General features: G+C 36.6%; 1 protein-coding gene and 1 long non-coding RNA gene across 4 annotated transcripts in view; both read right to left on the bottom strand.

Annotated features, from left to right (window-relative positions):
* The window catches only part of LOC136829796 (cardioacceleratory peptide receptor-like), a 248,786-nt gene extending 241,385 nt beyond the window's left edge, over positions 1 to 7,401 (bottom strand). For all 3 annotated transcript variants that reach the window (XM_067088730.1, XM_067088732.1, XM_067088731.1), the window contains exon 1: positions 6,589 to 7,401. In XM_067088730.1, coding sequence (XP_066944831.1) covers positions 6,589 to 6,885 — 297 coding nt within the window. In that variant the 5' untranslated portion in view covers positions 6,886 to 7,401. The remainder of the gene's footprint in view (positions 1 to 6,588) is intronic.
* A 231-nt stretch (positions 7,402 to 7,632) lies between these two features.
* LOC136829797 (uncharacterized) overlaps positions 7,633 to 19,203 on the bottom strand; it is a 91,640-nt gene continuing 80,069 nt past the window's right edge. The window contains exon 3 of the long non-coding RNA XR_010850489.1: positions 7,633 to 8,209. This is a non-coding gene — a long non-coding RNA (uncharacterized lncRNA). The remainder of the gene's footprint in view (positions 8,210 to 19,203) is intronic.

Here is a 19,203-nt window from a genome sequence, read left to right as displayed (position 1 = left end):
AACACAAGACAAAAGCCCCCAACATGAACATTTTAACACAAGACAAAAGCCCCCAACATGAACATTTTAACACAAGACAAAAGCCCCCAACATGAACATTTTAACACAAGACAAAAGCCCCCAACATGAACATTTTAACACAAGACAAAAGCCCCCAACACGAACATTTTAACACAAGACAAAAAGCCCCAACATGAACATTTTAACACAAGACAAAAGCCCCAACATGAACATTTTAACACAAGACAAAAGCCCCCAACACGAACATTTTAACACAAGACAAAAGCCCCCAACATGAACATTTTAACACAAGACAAAAACCCCCAACATGAACATTTTAACACAAGACAAAAGCCCCCCAACATGAACATTTTAACACAAGACAAAAGCCCCCAACATGAACATTTTAACACAAGACAAAAGCCCCAACATGAACATTTTAACACAAGACAAAAGCTCCCCAACATGAACATTTTAACACAAGACAAAAGCTCCCCAACATGAACATTTTAACACAAGACAAAAGCCCCCAACATGAACATTTTAACACAAGACAAAAGCTCCCCAACATGAACATTTTAACACAAGACAAAGGCCCCCAACATGAACATTTTAACACAAGACAAAAGCCCCCCAACATGAACATTTTAACACAAGACAAAAGCCGCCAACATGAACATTTTAACACAAGACAAAAGCCCCCCAACATGAACATTTTAACACAAGACAAAAGCCCCCCAACATGAACATTTTAACACAAGACAAAAGCCCCCAACATGAACATTTTAACACAAGACAAAAGCCCCCCAACATGAACATTTTAACACAAGACAAAAGCCCCCAACATGAACATTTTAACACAAGACAAAAGCCCCCAACATGAACATTTTAACACAAGACAAAAGCCCCCCAACATGAACATTTTAACACAAGACAAAAGCACCCCAACATGAATATTTTAACACAAGACAAAAGCCGCCAACATGAACATTTTAACACAAGACAAAAGCCCCCAACATGAACATTTTAACACAAGACAAAAGCCGCCAACATGAACATTTTAACACAAGACAAAAGCCCCCAACATGAACATTTTAACACATGACAAAAGCCCCCCCCCACATGACCATTTTAACACAAAACAAAAGCCCCCACCCCAACATGACCATTTTAACACCACATGAACCCCCCTACGGCGGAAGAGAATAAAATAACAAGGCCTACGGAACTGACGCCACCGGAGCCTGCGATCCCATAGGCCTAAACGTCCCGAAAAGGACTCTCTATTAACTTTTCTTCCGTCAGGAGCTGGCCCCGGGAACTTGTCCCATCCTTCCATCCTAACGCATCCTAGGGGCCAATATTGTCGAGGGGACTCGGAGGAAGGGGGGGGGGGAAACATGCGAAAAACGCGTGAAATTGTCGCTGGAGCTTCGAAGTCCTGTGTTTTTTTAAGCATTTTTTTTGTCATTTTTGGATATTTTTTTTTTATTTAAGCCGAGGCTGAGTGGAGTCAGTTTACAGTTTTCTTATCAATGTTTTTTTTTTATTTCTATTTTTTATATTTATTTATTTTTCAGCTTCTCTCTTTATTCGTTAATTAAACAAATGAAATAACTTTGATTTCACCGTTCAGTGAAGAGGCAAAATTAGCCTGACATTCCCCCATTACGAAGGCCGACGGGGGAAGCAACTTAAGGCCCTAATGCAGCCCAGACCCGACTGAAAAATGAAAACTGTACAGTAAAAAAAATTCAGACGCTGAACACGGAAGCAAAGAAAGAATTCCAAAGCTTGGGTGAGGGTCAGAACAAGAATGACTCTCTCTCTCTCTCTCTCTCTCTCTCTCTCTCTCTCTCTCTCTCTCTCTCTCTCTCTCTCTCTCTCTTATTTATATATATATATATATATATATATGTATATATATATATATATATATATATATATATATATATGGTGCAGCCGGCGGTTGGGTACTTGGGTCGTTCCTGGCACTATCCCTCACCAGCCTAGTTGACTGAAGGTGGTATATGCGGATGCTGTGATCATGACATACCAGGGTGTGAGGCTTGCACCTTCATCCCTCTTAGTGTCCTTGGAAAAGAAAGGTTGAATATGTGTTACATACATACATATATATACATATATACATATATATATATATATATATATATATATATATATATATATATAATATATACATATAACCAGTTATAGAGAAAAATAACTGTTGCTTTTAATAATTCATGTTTTAAATCGCTTAGTTGTATAATTATAGTTTTAAATTTTGTAGTTTTCTTCAAAATATATTTTTTTTGCGGTTTTTTATGATCTTGGACAACTCTATATAAATTTTTCAACTGGGTTTTATTTATATTTTGTGTGTGTATATGTATATATATGTTATATATATATATATATATATATATATATATATATATATATATATATGTAAATTATAATATATATATATATTATATATATAAATATATACATTTATATAGATATCTATATATATAAAACCCCACAATAAAAAAAATCTAATTCCTATTCAAACCTAACCAAAACAATTATGCAAAAAAAAAAAGACTCAAACTTCCCAGCACCAAAAAATAAAAAAAAATAAAAACCTCCGCGCAAAGTTTTAGAACCAAAAAAAAAAAACATACATCTGGCAACGACTTGTGGGTGTTGGGAGGGGGGATGCTTTCCAACCACCTCCCTTTAGGAAAGTGGGGTGTTAGGGGTGGGGGTGGGGGGTATCAAATTGGCCCATTCCGGAAGTGACCCCCGAAATTGAGAGGAGTTGTTAACTGGATAATAAGTAGAATTTCTTGTCGCCGAAGGATCAACGCTCAATACAAGAGGCCATTTTTGGGAGGCCGAATTAATTAATTCCTATTTTTAAACCCTCTTAATGAGGGCGTGTGGGCTGAGAGAGAGAGAGAGAGAGAGAGAGAGAGAGAGAGAGAGAGAGAGAGAGAGAGAGAGAGAGAAATGAAATCATCAACACACAATCACGTGTGGAAACAGAAATGAATTTCTGAGACTCACATCAGGATCGAACCCAGGTGTTTCAGTTGAAAGACGAGACAGCTGCCAACCAGGCCACACTTCTTTTATGACTTGTGTGGTCTGGTTGGCAGCGGTCTCGTCTTTCAACTTATTATAAATATTAATTTCTAAATATTCATAATAAAATAGTATAATCTATGAATCCGCTCAAACTACCTGTCCTGACACGCCCCCTATGTGGTGTATAGGTAACTAATTAGCTCAGATGGTGTACAGGTAACTCATTACGTCAGATAGTGAACAGGTAAGTAATTAGGTCAGGTGGTGTACAGGTAACTCATTAGGTCAGATAGTGAACAGGTAACTAATTAGGTCAGATGGTGTACAGGTAACTAATTAGCTCAGATGATGTGCAGGTAACTAATTAGGTCAGATGGTGTACAGGTAACTAATTAGGTCATATGGTGTACAGGTAACTAATTAGCTCAGACGATGTACAGGTAACTAATTAGCTCAGATGGTGTACAGGTAACTAATTAGGTCATATGGTGTAGAGGTAATTCATTAGGTCAGATAGTGAACAGGTAACAGGGAACTTATTCAATGTTTACCTGTCAAATAATTTTAAAAAACAATGATAAATATATATTTCACATTAAATAGACACAATGCACTCCCAGGTTCTGGAAAGAATCAAAGAAGATTCTGGAAATAATTTGCACTGTCATGCAGCAAGCAATTGTAAACGAACTGGAATAGAGAAATCCTGGAAAAGTCATCAGAATCCTCCGCTGGAACGGACTGGAAGAGATAGATCCTGGAAAAGTCATCAGAATCCTCCGTTGGAACGGACTGGAAGAGATAGATCCTGGAAGAGTCATCAAAAGCCTCCACTGGAACGGACTGGAAGAGATAGATCCTGGAAGTCATCAAAAGCCTCCGCCGGAACGACCTGGAACAGAGATCCTGGAAAAGCAATCAGAAATCTCCGCTGGAACGGACTGGAACAGAATTCTTGAGAAAGTAATCAAAGCCTCCGCTGGAACGGACTGGAATACAGAGAGATCCTGGAAATGCAATGGCAGACGGCATGGAAAAGCAACTTACATCCGGACCACTGGAAGGGACGTAAATTCATTTCTGGAATGTGGCGTTCTCAAGTCAGCCTCTCTCTCTCTCTCTCTGTCTCTCTCTCTCTCTCTCTCTCTCTCTCTCTCTCTCTCTCTCTCTCTCTCTCTTCCCGTTCGAGAGAGAGAGAGAGAGATATTGGGGTAGACAGAGATATTGGAAAGAGAGAGAGAGAGAGAGAGAGAGAGAGAGAGAGAGAGAGAGAGAGAGCTTTCGAAGCGCCCGGTAAAATCTAATACGCCTCTCCGCAGCTACAGAACAGAACGTGTACCGTACGTGACGTCGCATCGTGATGCCAACTCGTATGACACACGAGGGTTTGCACCGAAAGTTTCAAAAATGAAAATGTCAAACCTTTGGTTCGATTTTTGCGGTTTTTGTCCTACAAAAACTACAAAAAATCCTACAGACTTTAAAGATGAGGGAACGGTCTATGTTAAAATACGTATTTTCCTCAACCTTCTACGAGACTGGCTGATTGATAGGCAATAAACCTGGCGTCGCAAATGCCTACACAACTAAATAAAAAAATATTCCAAAATATTCCAGAGTTCGAGTCCCAAGCCACTTTGAATTCCTGAGGCCTATGTCGTTATACACCCACTTTGTTCCTCTAGACCTAAGAAGGGAATTAGCACCTGGTGGTTATATAACTGCAGTGGGTTGCAATCAGGTTGGGGAAGGGTATAGGGCTAACAACCTCATCCAAAAAGTGTTCCTGATCACTGGAACCATAAGTCCTTTCGGAGGTAACATTCCTAATAGAGGAATTGACGCTTTGGGAAGAGTAAAAATGATTTATATAATTTACTATTATTATTATTATTATTATTATTATTTCAGTTCCTGGCTCAAATTCCAATCTATTATTATTATTATTATTATTATTATTATTATTATTATTATTATTATTATTATTATTCCAGTTTCCAGGAACGAATTCCAAAGAATCGCAGCGTAATTTGCACTGGACGCCGGGGTAAAACATTCCCATTCCCATTCCTGACACTGATTTATGTATCGGCACTCGGAAAATGAATATGGAATCGTTACTTTTGCACCCATCAGGATTTCAAGCAATTAAGGTTGTGTCTTGACAAAACGTTCGCTTGCTGGAGATAAGAAAGGAAATGAATATATACATATATACATATATATATGTATGTATGTATGCATGTATGTATGTATGTATATATATATATATATATATATATATATATATATATATATATATATATATATATAAATGTGAATTTCTTATACAACTAAGCAACTCGAAAATGAGGGTCACTGCTCAATGTATGAACAGGAAAAAAAATCCATACCTATTTTTTTAAGAAATATAAAATATGAACATTCAAATGGCAAAGTCTCAATAAAAAAAAAAATTGAAATACGAAGAAAGACGAACCTCGATATAGATTTTTCTTAGAATATAAAATATGAAAATATTGCAAATTAAAAATGTTAAAAATACTGATTTTTCAATGAATATAAAATATAAAAATATTAAAAAATGTTAAAAATGCTTTTTTTTCTAAGAATATAAAATAGGAAAATATTAAACAAAATGTTGAAAATGCTGATTTTTCTAAGAATATAAAATAGCAAAATATTAAACAAATTTACAAATGCTGATTTTTCTAAGATTATAAAATTGGAGAATATTAAAAACAAATGTTAAAAATACAGATTCTTCTAAGATAAAATAACAAATAATCCAAATATTTAAGAAAATTTATTGACTGATTTACAAACGTCAAATGGCGGAGCAATAAAACAATAAACTGATTGACTGATCGATATAAACTTGGCTTCGCAATAACCCGATTATCGAAACGGAAATAATTTGTTCTAAAAAGCAAAACTCAACAAATATATAAATAATGATAAAATAAAATAAAAAATAAAAACAATTTTAAAACTTGATAAAATTTTTCTATTAACAATCACTGTCTATATATACATGTTCTAAAAGCTTACAGGAACTTGTTCCTATAAAATTATTTGTACAAAATAATCTTATAGGGACAATTTAAAAATTAAAAAAATTTTAAATTTTTAAATTTAAAAAATGTAAAATGTAAAATTTTAAAAAATATTTTAAATAAAAAACCGACTCTAAATCATATATAAAAACCAAACTAAGTACATGGATATATGTAACAATATATGTAGATGCTCATTGGTGGAATATTTAAAAAAATATATAAAAAATTGCAAATATAAAATAAGAAAATTCTATAAAACTTACCTCGTGGAAACTTATATAAAATTATCCTTACATTTGCGTGGAGAGAGGAATGTAATACCATAATTTATAGAACCTTCGTCGCTTCAAAAACTACTGAATAAAGACAAATCAAAGACAAAATAAAAACAAAGACATTGCAATCAAAACAAGGACAAAACAAGACAAAAAAAAAAAAACACACAGCCCCTCACCTCGTAGAAATAGTAAGAGTCGCCAGTCACCGTCGTATTGTTGGTGACGTTGTTGGTGGACGTGAAATTCCCGCAGGTGCTGGAATTACTGCTGCCGTTGTTGGCGTCCGAAGCCGCGTCGCTGAAATCCGAACAGTTGGCTTCGACGTAAGGGTCCTCCAGGATCAGGATCGGGGCGTTCTCATTGGCTCTCCCGAAGTGGCCGTGCCCCTCGGAGGCCGCCGCTGATTGGCTCGGGTGCTTCGGCGCGTCCGAATACGTGTGGTTGGCGGCGAACTTCGCCACTTCCAGAGACATGGCGAAGGGAGCGCTTCGGAGGTCTGAGGTCTCTCGAAATTCTTATCAATAATTCTTGCTTATTCCACAATTCCAGGGTTTACTTATATACTTACTGATTTATTTAATCTTTTTTCTAAAAGTTCGTTTAAGTACGAGATTCACAACCGTCGAGAATATCTTTAAAAATAACGAAAATAAAAATTATTTTTTAAAATTTCCTCGCCTCGTCATTTCATTGTGGCTTCTTCTCTCTGCTTCTTTGTGCATCGTTTGCGGCGCGCGAGAGCGCGCTGGCTTTCTTTGTCTGTGCTCACGCGCTCGTTAAGACGTTTGTCTCGTCCTAAGAGACGAGAGAGAGAGAGAGGGAGAGAGAGACAGAGACAGAGAGAAAGAGAGAGGGAAAGATGATAAGCAGCACCCTGTTTTAACTGCCCGAATGGAGGACAATTTCATTAACTATAATTTTTAATCCAAATATTATTTCTTTCCAATTGTCAATTTTTGTTTTTCTATTCCACTCACTTTTTGAAAACGTTTCTTTCAATTCGCCCAACGTTTTCTCGTGTCATCTGGCGTACATGTTTCGTTTTTGCAAATTGGGAAAATTAGTTCACAGAAACGTTTTCTCAAATTTGATCAAATATACCCACCACTTTTTTTTACAGACACTTTCACTTGGAACGTTTTCGTAAAATGTAAAAACCCCTTTTACCGAACGTTTTCGTAAATTGTAAAAACACCTTTTTATCTAAATTGACACGAACGTTTTTTTCTTTCTTTCTTTTACACGAGACCGTTTTTCCTGCTGAGGTTTTCTAAAACCTCTGAAACATTTTCACGTTTACACACACAAACGTTTTCTAAAGCCCCGGGACCCTCTTCTAGCCCAGCAACGTTTTCTCATGGTGCTTGTGCATCGTTTTCCCCTAGATTCCTTGTAAATGATTTCGTCAACGTTTTCTCGAATTTGTAAATGTTATCGTAAACGTTTTCTCGAATTATAAACGTTTTCGAAGAGTTTTCATGAATTTGTAAACGTTTTCGCAAAAGTTTCCTCAAATTATAGACCTTTTCGTAAACTTTTCTCGAATTGCAAACGTTTTCGTAACCGTTTTCTCGAATTGCAAACGTTTTCGCAGACGTTTTCTCGAATTATAAAAGTTCTCTCCAATAGAACACGTTTTCGTAAACGTCTTCGCCAATGGCAAACGTTTTCTCGAACTGTAAACGTTTTCTCGAATTGCAAACGTTTTCTCCAATTGCAGACGTTTTCTCGAATTAGAAAACAAATTCCCTCAGCCAGTAACTCTCCAAATCCTGCTTCTGGAGCGGACAAGCCAATCTGCGGAAGAGAATAAAAGTGTGTTGAGCCTTTGGGAAAAACTTAATGAAACTGTGAATTAAAAGACAAATGCTAAAAGGGTACAAGGAAGGAAGATGAGAGAGAGAGAGAGAGAGAGAGAGAGAGAGAGAGAGAGAGAGAGAGAGAGGAATATAATATTGTATTTACGAACTAAGATATCATTCGACTTGCTACAGAGATAGAGAGAGAGAGAGAGAGAGAGAGAGAGAGAGAGAGAGAGAGAGAGAGAGAGAGAGAGAGAGAGAGAGAGAGAGAGAGAGAGAGAGAGAGAGAGAGAGGGCTGCATCGCTAACCCATTCAGAAATAGAGGAAAAACATCAGAAAGAGAAATATTAACATCTCAATAAGTATGTCACGACACACGTCATCTCCAGTAATATATAAACATTCAGAATCTGCCCCCGAAAAAAACTCATTACAATAATAATAATAATAATAATAATAATAATAATAATAATAATATTTCCCCTCCCATCAGATGCGAAGACTCTGCAAAGCGGTTTTCTCTCTCTCTCTCTCTCTCTCTCTCTCTCTCTCTCTCTCTCTCTCTCTCTCTCTCTCTCTCTCCAAAGCCTCCATTGGGCTCTTATGCATATGGCAAATAAGATGACAGATAAATGACATGAAATATTCTCCATTAAAGACCACTGCTGGGGGGGGAGGAGGAGGGAGGGAGGGGGGAGAACTGTCAATCGTTCTGGAGACGGGGATTCCCCGTCGACGGACAGTCGCTCTAGAATGAGATTTGGTCCGTTTTATCTCGGCGGCGTTTTGCGGTCATGGAGAGAGAGAGAGAGAGAGAGAGAGAGAGAGAGAGAGAGAGAGAGAGAGAGAGAGAGAGAGGAATATAAAATCGTATTTATGAACTACAACAAAATTTAAATTTATATATATATATATATATATATATATATATATATATATATAATATATATATAATTTTATAGAGAGAGAGAGAGAGAGAGAGAGAGAGAGAGAGAGATTTAAGTTTAAATTTCTAGGAAGGAAATTCAAGTTATGATTCTCGTGTAAGTTGTTTTGGGTACAACTTAGTGATACAACTTAAGTGCTACTCACTCCTGATTTCGTCATTATCAACTTAGCGCAACTTGAAAACAGTGTAACTGCAACTTATTAAAACTCATGCTGTATAAGTGCATGTTAGTACAACTTTAAGATAGAGCAACTTAACCCAACTTGAAAAGTGTAACTGCAACTTCAATAAAACTCTAAGTTTTATAACTGCACACTAGTACAACTTAAGGACAACTTACCGAAGTATCATCAAGTGCAACTTCGTACACTTTAGGTTCCAACTTGAGAAATCAGGTTTGACCAAAAGCAACTTAGTACAATTAAGATGCTCGATGGCAACTCAGATAAGGCCCAACTTAACGGCCATTAACAGCAAGTGTAGGGACAACTTGAAAACAACTTGAAAGTGCTAGTCGACTTAGCTCGAGAGGACGACTTATAAGTGTTCACGTTGTACCAAAAAAAATTGACAGGACTTAAATGACATTCATTCAACAGTTAGTACAACTTTTGAGTACAAATCAAGTGCCCTTCGAGGTCCAACTTGAGTCACAACTTGAGTCACAACTTGAAGTTAATACAAAATGACATTTCAAGTGGCCCCCCAAAAAAATCCTTCACTGGGGAAAAAAAAAAGTTTTACAACATCAACAGATCCAAATGAAGTCCTCCTCGAGGTCCAACTTCGAGTTACAACTCGAGGAGTCCTCCTCCTCCTCCTCCTCCTCCTCCTCCTCCTCCTCCTCCTCCTCCTCCTCCTCCTCCTCGGACGAGTTTTATGTCCAGGATTCTTTGATGAATAAGGCACATAAAGAAAGCCCCTTTGGGTCACTTCTCAATACCATAAAGATTTTCCGGAGACAACGAATATATCACAAAGAGGAGAGAGAGAGAGAGAGAGAGAGAGAGAGAGAGAGAGAGAGAGAGAGAGAGAGAGAGAGAGAGAGAGAATGGAGGGGAAGGATTATGCCAACCAGACATTGCGTCTCTAACCCGGGGAGCAGATAATATCAGTCTCGCGTCCTGATGCTGAGAGAGAGAGAGAGAGAGAGAGAGAGAGAGAGAGAGAGAGAGAGAGAGAGAGAGAGAGAGAGTCAGTTTAGAGTTTTTACTGATAGCTTTTAAGGCTCCTGCGTATGGAAGAGATATAAAATGTCTCGAGGTTTATTTTGAGAGAGAGAGAGAGAGAGAGAGAGAGAGAGAGAGAGAGAGAGAGAGAGAGAGAGAGAGAGAGAGAGAGTTAAGAGTTTTTGCTGCTAGCTTTTAAAGTTCCTACGTATGGGAGAGAAATAAAAACGTCTACAGCTTGGCTTAAGGTTTAGTCTCCGAGAGAGAGAGAGAGAGGGAGAGAGAGAGAGAGAGAGAGAGAGAGAGAGATTGAACTTCCATAAAACTGTAGGAGCAAAGCAAAACATGGAAAGATCTGAGGTATTCAATTACATATGAAAAGTATATATATATACATATATATTTATATATATACATATATATATATAGCCTATATACCATAAAAAAGCAATGAGTATATAGTAAAAAGTAAAAACAAAAATCAAAGTTTAAATTTAAGTAGGAGTGACGTCAAAACCAACCAATCACAGACGAGATGACGTGAGAAGTGGCTGGTTAGCTATCAAACTTCGAGAGTTGTGACCAATCAGAAAGTAGAGAAAGGTAAAATCAACCAATCACAAACTTTATATTGAAATTAATGCAGCCAACCAGACGTTACACGTGGTTAACCCTAACTTAAAAAAAACTAATCAATAAGGAATCAAAATGATCCCACAATAAACCAGTCAAAAAATCATTACATTAAAAAGCGAACCAGTCTGGAACTGGCAAACATTCAAAATTCACCAATCAGACATCCACTGAGCTTAGGAAACATCACAGGAAATCAATTACCATTTATATAACGATGGGTAAATATTCAATGACCTTAGGAAAAACATCTCAGGAAATTAATATTCAGTAGCATAATGATAACCTTCTGAAAATATTGCCGATCAAAGGAAATATATGGATGGAAAAATACTCCGAGATAGATTACCACAGCCAGAGGCCTTCAGACGGCTGAAACTTCCGAGGGACGGAACATTGGTGCCGTAATAAGGAAACTTTTAGTCATGTCTGGATTGATGGCTCTGGAAATGACGTAACCACCTAGTCTGCCCATGGAGCAGATGAAACAGCAGATATGGCATCAATCTACCCCCCAAAAATTAGGGAGGAGGAGGAGGCCATGACAGAACAGTCTCTGGCCTGCTGGAGTTTACGACTGAGAAAAAAAAAAGGGTGGCAGAAGAAGGAACTTATCAAAAACATAGGCCAGCCAGTCCGGACCAGTGAGACCTTTCTGTGACAGCCTCTGGGGCAACGGTAGAAGAAGAAGAAGAAGAAGAAGAAGAAGAAGAAGAAGAAGAAGAAGAAGAAGGCATAGCTCAGCAACCATAGGCCACCAGAACAGGAATCATTTGAAAAAACAATGGAAGTCGAAGACTATATATAATTTTCTAAGTCATCATCATCTTCTCCTTCTACTCCTTCTTCTTCTCCTTCTTCTTCTTCTTCTTCTTTATCATAAGATAAGCCAGCTACAGAACCATCAGGTTGGAAAAGGAGATGGGGGGAAACTTTGAGATACAAAAGCTGTTTCAGAACTTCTTGGCCAGTGACCAGGAGGCGTTGTTACTGGAATATGACATGAGGCCATTTCGAATTCTTCTTCTTCTTCTTCTTCTTCTTCTTCTTCTTCTTCTTCTTCTTCTTCTTCTTACTTTTTTGAAAGAAAGAGAGTAATGTTTCTCTTTGGGGTCATTTCACACGTTCCAAATCGTTTCAATCGTTTCTTCTTCAGCGTCCCCAACATTCGGCTGTTCCTTTCCCAGATATGTTTGATTCCGAGACTATTTTTGGGGACGCAGTATCTGAGAACTCTTTTACACAATTACACAATAGCTTCAACTACCAAATCTCCCTTTTCGTATCACTATCAGCCACAAAAAAGTTCTCTTAAATCGTGCTACTAGCCACCAAACCTCTTTCAAACATTCTCTGCTCAAAAACATATTGACAAGATTACCATGTCTACCAAGACGATCATTCATTAACTCTAGTACCTTTCCACAATTCAAAAACACGATTATTTGAGTTATTCTAAAGCTTATTTGCCATTTACGTTTCCTTTTACGAACGGCAGGAGACTTTTGCGCTATTCAGAAGCACATAATAGACTGGGAATGAAGAGATGAAATATTCTTGGATCTAAGACAAAATTTTAATTAAGAGGTCCCTGGGACAAAGTGAATAGAAGCCTCATTAAAATACCTTCATTAAGCTTCAGACAATCGACTGACTGACTGACTGACTGACTGGCTGACTGATTGATTGACTGACTGACTGACTGACAAACAGACTGACAGACTGATTGACAGGAATGGCAAAGCCAAAAAAAAAAAAACATAGCCATATTTTTAATTAAGGGGTCCCTAAAAATAAGCTTCTATAATTAACCCTCAGGCAAACGACTGACAGACAGACAGACTGAAGACTGACTGACTGACTGACTGACAGTCAGACTGACAGACAACCACTCCCAAACAAAAACAAAAAAAACATAACCAAACCTCCTTCACGACTGAGGAAAGCAAATCCCTAAACAAGCTAATCCCATCACACGAATATTACAATAATAATAATTACGACATTACACTTTCCCAGGAAAAAAAATTAATTACCCTTCGCAATCAAGAGTAAATAGGACACAAGAGAATGCAATTACGGGATACATATCCGCCCGAGATAAATAAAAACATTCCGTAATTGACATTTGTATCAACTTATCAATTCGCGTCAAAGGCGATTGGCGCTCGAATCGCTTCCTCCTGACGGTCAGCGATTGGGAATCCAATCAGGGATTATTAGTGATCGTTTAAATAAATAGGAACGGCTATTAGGGTAATGAATGGTGTCTTTAAGATTTGTGTTCTGAGTGTGAGATTCATCAATGCAATCAGATATATATATATTGTGATAGATTATTTCAGGTTTTTAGGATATTTGTTTATACGTGGATGCTGTCGAATTGAATATGTATGTATGTATGTATGTATGTATGTATGTACGTATGTATGTATGTATGTATGTACGTATATTATATATATATATATATATATATATATATATATATATATATATATATATACATATATATATATATATATATATATATATATATATATATATATATATATATACACATATATACAGTATATGTGTACATAAATATATCTATATATATATATTTAGATAGATAGATAGATATATAGACAGATATAAATGCATATAAATCTGATTCATGATAAATTTCCAGATAAACGTAAATAAATCTGACTTATGATAAATTTCCAAAAGTCAGCATCACCCCTCTCTCCCTCCCCCCTCTCTCTCTCTCTCTCTCTCTCTCTCTCACACACAACCAAGCCCTTGCTAAAGAAAGCAAGAAGAATTCCTTTAATGCTTTATTCCTCAGGGGAAGAAGGGGACGCTCCGGCCGCTCACAGCATATGCAAAACAGTTATACGGTTCCGTAGGCCCGAATTGACACCTCGCTTCCTGCCGACTCTGTAGAGAAGAGCTGGTCGGCAAGGGCCGCAAGAAAAGATACCAGCGAAGAGGCGTTCGTTGTCTTCCTTTCTGATAATAATAATAATAATAATAATGTTATTTATTCTTTATTATTATTATTATGATTAAATTACTAACTTCTTGAGTTTCAAGTCAGAGGCCCCTAATAATAATAATAATAATAATAATAATAATAATAATAATAATAATAATAATAATAATAATAATAATAATAATAAATTACTGACTTCTTTCCGATGAATACCATAATATTCTTGGGCAGTTTGAATTTCAAGTCGTCTCCTGAATAATAATAATAATAATAATAATAATAATAATAATAATAATAATAATAATAATAATAATAATAATAATAATAATATTTCAAGCTTCCAAAGAATATTAGTGTTCATTTGGTGTTCATTTGGAAGAAATCACTAATCTATAATTATTATTATTATTATTATTATTATTATTATTATGATTATTATTATTATTATTATTATTATGATTATTATTATTATTATTATTATTATTATTATTATTATTATTATTATTATTCACTGGATTCAAAAAGGGAAAAGCACAAGTAATGAAAACTAATAATTGATAACTGTTGGAAAATAATGAATCACATATGAAAAAGGCAAGGAAATAAATGTATATATATATATATATATATATATATATATATATATATATATATATATATATATATATATATTTATATATATATATATATATATATATATATATATATCAGCTAAAAACAATCAATATAAATGATAAAGCACTCACTGAATATTTAGTCGACCGAATAATGAAAGACAAAGTGACAAAGAGAGATCAGGAAGCAATTAAATCAACAAAGTCATTAAAAATATCGGATTAAACCTGAATACATAAAAATTGATAAACCTCTACAAACTGTCACATAATTACCGGCTCGGAACGAATAAATTCAAAGCAAATAGGAATTAGAATATTAAGAAGAATACATTTAAGTGATAAATGCTGGTGAATAACAGATAAATATTTCAGAGTTAAGTAATTAAATTTTAAAAATTATATATATGTATATATATATATATATATATATATATATATATATATATTTTATTCAAGTATCGAATTTCAATTAATTAATTATTCAATAAATTTTATATATAATAATATAATATATATGTGTGTGAGTGTGTATATACATAAAATTTATTGAATAATTTATATATATATATATATATATATATATATATATATATGAAAGGAAAGGGCGTTGCTGAGCAACAAATTCCTTCAGTAACAAAAAATAAACCACGAATAAAAATCGCAGAAGAAAAATTTATTATATAAAAAACCAATTCCATTCAACTTTGATTCCAGTCTGTCAATAAACCATAATATTGTCTGACTGTGAATTTCTCCGCCCCCCCCTCTCTCTCCCTCCCTCCCTCCCTCTCCCTACCCCCCTCCCTCCAATATAAAAAACTTATTGAATATTTAGGGGGGACGTGACAGTGGGCTCCAGTTTTCCATCCAATCTCTGGAAAATCCTGGAATATGGAAAAATGGAAGCGGCCATTTCTTTAATGAAAGACACAAGTATTGTCCGATGGATATTTATATCCGCGGAATATCTTGGCCGTCTTACTCTGATGCAACTGCATACTTTTAGGAGAAAGGTTTTCCCCTCCCCCCTCCTTTTTGGGGGGGGAGAGGGAGGGGGAGGGAGGGTAAGGGTTTGTGTAAGACTGCCCCAATCTTTTATTTGGGAGGTGGGAGACGCCAGAAATTTCAGACCTTATCAATAGCCGTTTTCGAGTAAGATTTCCCCTTCCCCTTTTTTGGGGGGGGAGGGGAAGGGAAAGGGTTTTTAGGCCCCCCTTACAAAGGCGTTTTCGAGTAAGTTCCCCCCTTCCCCCTGGGGGGAGGGTGAAGGAAGAGGATTCCTGGGTCCTGTCAAAAGCCATTTTCGGTTAGGTTCCCCCTCCCCATTTTTGGGGGAGGGGGAATGGTTTCTGGCCCCTCCTGTTGAGAGACGTTTTCGAGGTTACACTATTCCTTTGATTACAAAAGAAAATGAGAGAGAGAGAGAGGGGAGAGAGAGAGAGAGAGAGAGAGAGAGAGAGAGAGAGAGAGAGAGAGAGAGAATGGTTTCACTTCGGATAAGCAAGGATTACATTGTCAAAGCCCTCCGGCCTATCTCTGTCTCTCTCTCTTCTCTCTCTCTCTCTCTCTCTCTCTCTCATTTGCAACTGTGATCCAGAGAGAGAGAGAGAGAGAGAGAGAGAGAGAGAGAGAGAGAGAGAGAGAGAGAGAGAGAGAGAGAGAGTGAATGGTTTCACTTAGGATAAGCAAGAATTACATTATCAAAGCCCTCAGGCATAGCTCTCTCTCTCTCTCTCTCTCTCTCTCTCTCTCTCTCATTCGCAGCTGTGACCCAGAGAGAGAGAGAGAGAGAGAGAGAGAGAGAGAGAGAGAGAGAGAGAGAGAGAGAGAGAGAGAGATGTGATATACTAAAACCACGCATTAGATGAAGGGATGAAATTAACAGAAAAATAAAAAATGAAAAAAAAAAAAATACCCCAAGCATGCAAGCAAGCGCCCCAAAGCGAGGTCACTCCTGACGAAGGAGGGCGCGTACACAAACGCCGTCGGTAATTACCGGACGAGGCCGACCGTGAACAACCGTAAACAGGATACGGTAGTTAGAGGGTGGTTTTAGGTGGCCCTAATGAACGCTGTTTTAAAACGCAAATCTGTCCCCTCGTCATTAAGGGACGGATTGTGGTGGGGTGAGAGGGAAGGGGATCTCTCTCTCTCTCTCTCTCTCTCTCTCTCTCTCTCTCTCTCTCTCTCTCTCTCTCTTTTATTTATTGATTCATACTCTTGATTCTTATCTCATCTTTCAATCTATACAAGACTGCCTGGAAGATATCTATCAAAAACTCTCTCTCTCTCTCTCTCTCTCTCTCTCTCTCTCTCTCTCTCTCTCTTTATTTATTGATTCATACTCTTGATTCTTATCTCATCTTTCAATCTATACAAGACTGCCTGGAAGATATCTATCAAAAACTCTCTCTCTCTCTCTCTCTCTCTCTCTCTCTCTCTCTCTCTCTCTCTCTCTCTCTCTCTATGAATGACATTAATATAAATTTTTCGGACGTAATCACTGTATGTATGTGTATATACGAGTATATATATATATATATATATATATATATATATATATATATATATATATATGTGTATATATATATGTATATATAGGCTATACATATACATATATATACATATATACATCAAGAGAATACTTTGGCAATAACATCACTGCAATTGAGGTTTTACTGTTATTGCAACCCTCAACTTTCCTGCAATTCCAGCTGCTATAAAATGAAATTTTCATCTTCTCCGCCGTTCAGGCCATAAAAATTTTTCTCGGATGGCCGAAAATCTCAGGTCCGAAATATTAAGTCCTCTTTTATATAATAGATGTATGCATGTATATATATGAATTTATATACATAAACTGTCTTTATATGTATACGTGTATGTATGCGTATATATACACACACAATGAGCTAAATGTGATGAAGCTTAAATAGTCAAATTGAATAAAATACAATGATATGATATGGACTAAAACTGACACATTATTATTACAGCTATCCTCTCCCCCTCCCCCACCCCCACTTCCCCACTCCCACCCACCCCCGGCACAAAAAAAAAAAGGGTGAAAATTACAGACTTAGGATCGAAGCCTTTGCAGGACAACCTAACGAGCTGGGTGAGAGAGAGAGAGAGAGAGAGAGAGAGAGAGAGAGAGAGAGAGAGAGAGAGAGAGAGAGAGAGAGAGAGAGAGAGAGAGAGAGAATAATTTAGCAAGGACGACATAGAGAGAGAGAGAGATGAAAAAGGAATAATTTAGCAAGGACGACACAGAGAGATAGAGAGAGAGAGAGAGAGAGATGAAAAGGGATAATTTAGCAAGGACGAGAGAGAGAGAGAGAGAGAGATGAAAAAGGAATAATTTAGCAAGGACGACAGAGAGAGAGAGAGAGAGAGAGAGAGAGAGAGAGAGAGAGAGAGAGAGAGAGAGAGAGAGAGAGACGAAAAATCACCGCTGCTGACGGTGCCATCAGTAGGTGGAATATTGAAGACTCCCAATTACAACTTTGTAATTCACGTAATTTGCGTTATTTTCGCATTTAATGGGTGACAATCTTCTTCGCTTCGAGGAGAAGAAGATTTTGGCCTACTTGTTATAATTATTTTCTTTTTATTTTTCTTTTTTTTCTCTTCGAGGGGATCGGCGTTATGGTGTTTGTCGTGAGAGAGAGAGAGAGAGAGAGAGAGAGAGAGAGAGAGAGAGAGAGAGAGAGAGAGAGAGAGAGAGAGAGAGAGAGAGTGTGTGATTGTGCGTGTATGTATATATATATTATTGCATATATATTTTTATATACATTATATATTTATATATATAAATATGTGTATATATAAACATATATAATATACATACGTATACATATAAATAACATACATATATATACATATATAATATACATACACACAAATATACTGAATATACACACATACCTAAATAATGCAGTAAAACTTTGCAAAGGCGACAAGTAATATACATACCTACAGACCTTAGAAATCTCACAAATAAATAAACACACACCCATACAATTTAATAGATAGATAGATAGATAGATAGATAGATAGATAGATAGATAGATAAATAAACAAATAACCGCACCACGCAATTAAACCATATACCCTCTCCGACATTTGTCCATTCGCTTCGTCCAAATTGGTTCCATCATGAAACTTCCCAAAAAAAAAGACGCGGTCCTACCCCCTCCCTCCCCCCATCCCCACCCCCTTTCAATTAAAACCGCACCGGCTGCCGATACGGCCCGCCATTACGTCAAGCGTAGCCCTAATTCGTCCGTGGGCGTTTTCAAAAGGGCGTAACGACATGAAATGCGTGTGGCGTATCGGTACGCGAATACGGGGGGAAGGAGTGGGCGGGCCGATAAACTCTACGGATTTCAATACCCGTGTTTTAGTATCGTGTTTGTGAGTTGGGGATTTACTGTGATGTAGATACTATCATATCACAAAATAAAAAAACTCCCTATTAATAAAATCGAAATAAAAACTGCTCCCTATCTATAAAATAAAAAATAAAAAAACCTACCTCACCCCAAAGAGAAGCATAAATTTTAAAACTCAATTACAGTAAAACTTACAATTTAAAAAATTAAAAAAATAAATTCCCTTTCTAAAAAAATACAAAAAACTAC

The sequence above is a fragment of the Macrobrachium rosenbergii genome, chromosome 45 (genome assembly GCF_040412425.1).
Source record: "Macrobrachium rosenbergii isolate ZJJX-2024 chromosome 45, ASM4041242v1, whole genome shotgun sequence".
Lineage (NCBI taxonomy): Eukaryota > Metazoa > Arthropoda > Malacostraca > Decapoda > Palaemonidae > Macrobrachium > Macrobrachium rosenbergii.
The sequence above is the reverse complement of the archived record's forward strand: the minus strand, read 5'-3'. Positions and strand labels throughout refer to the sequence as shown.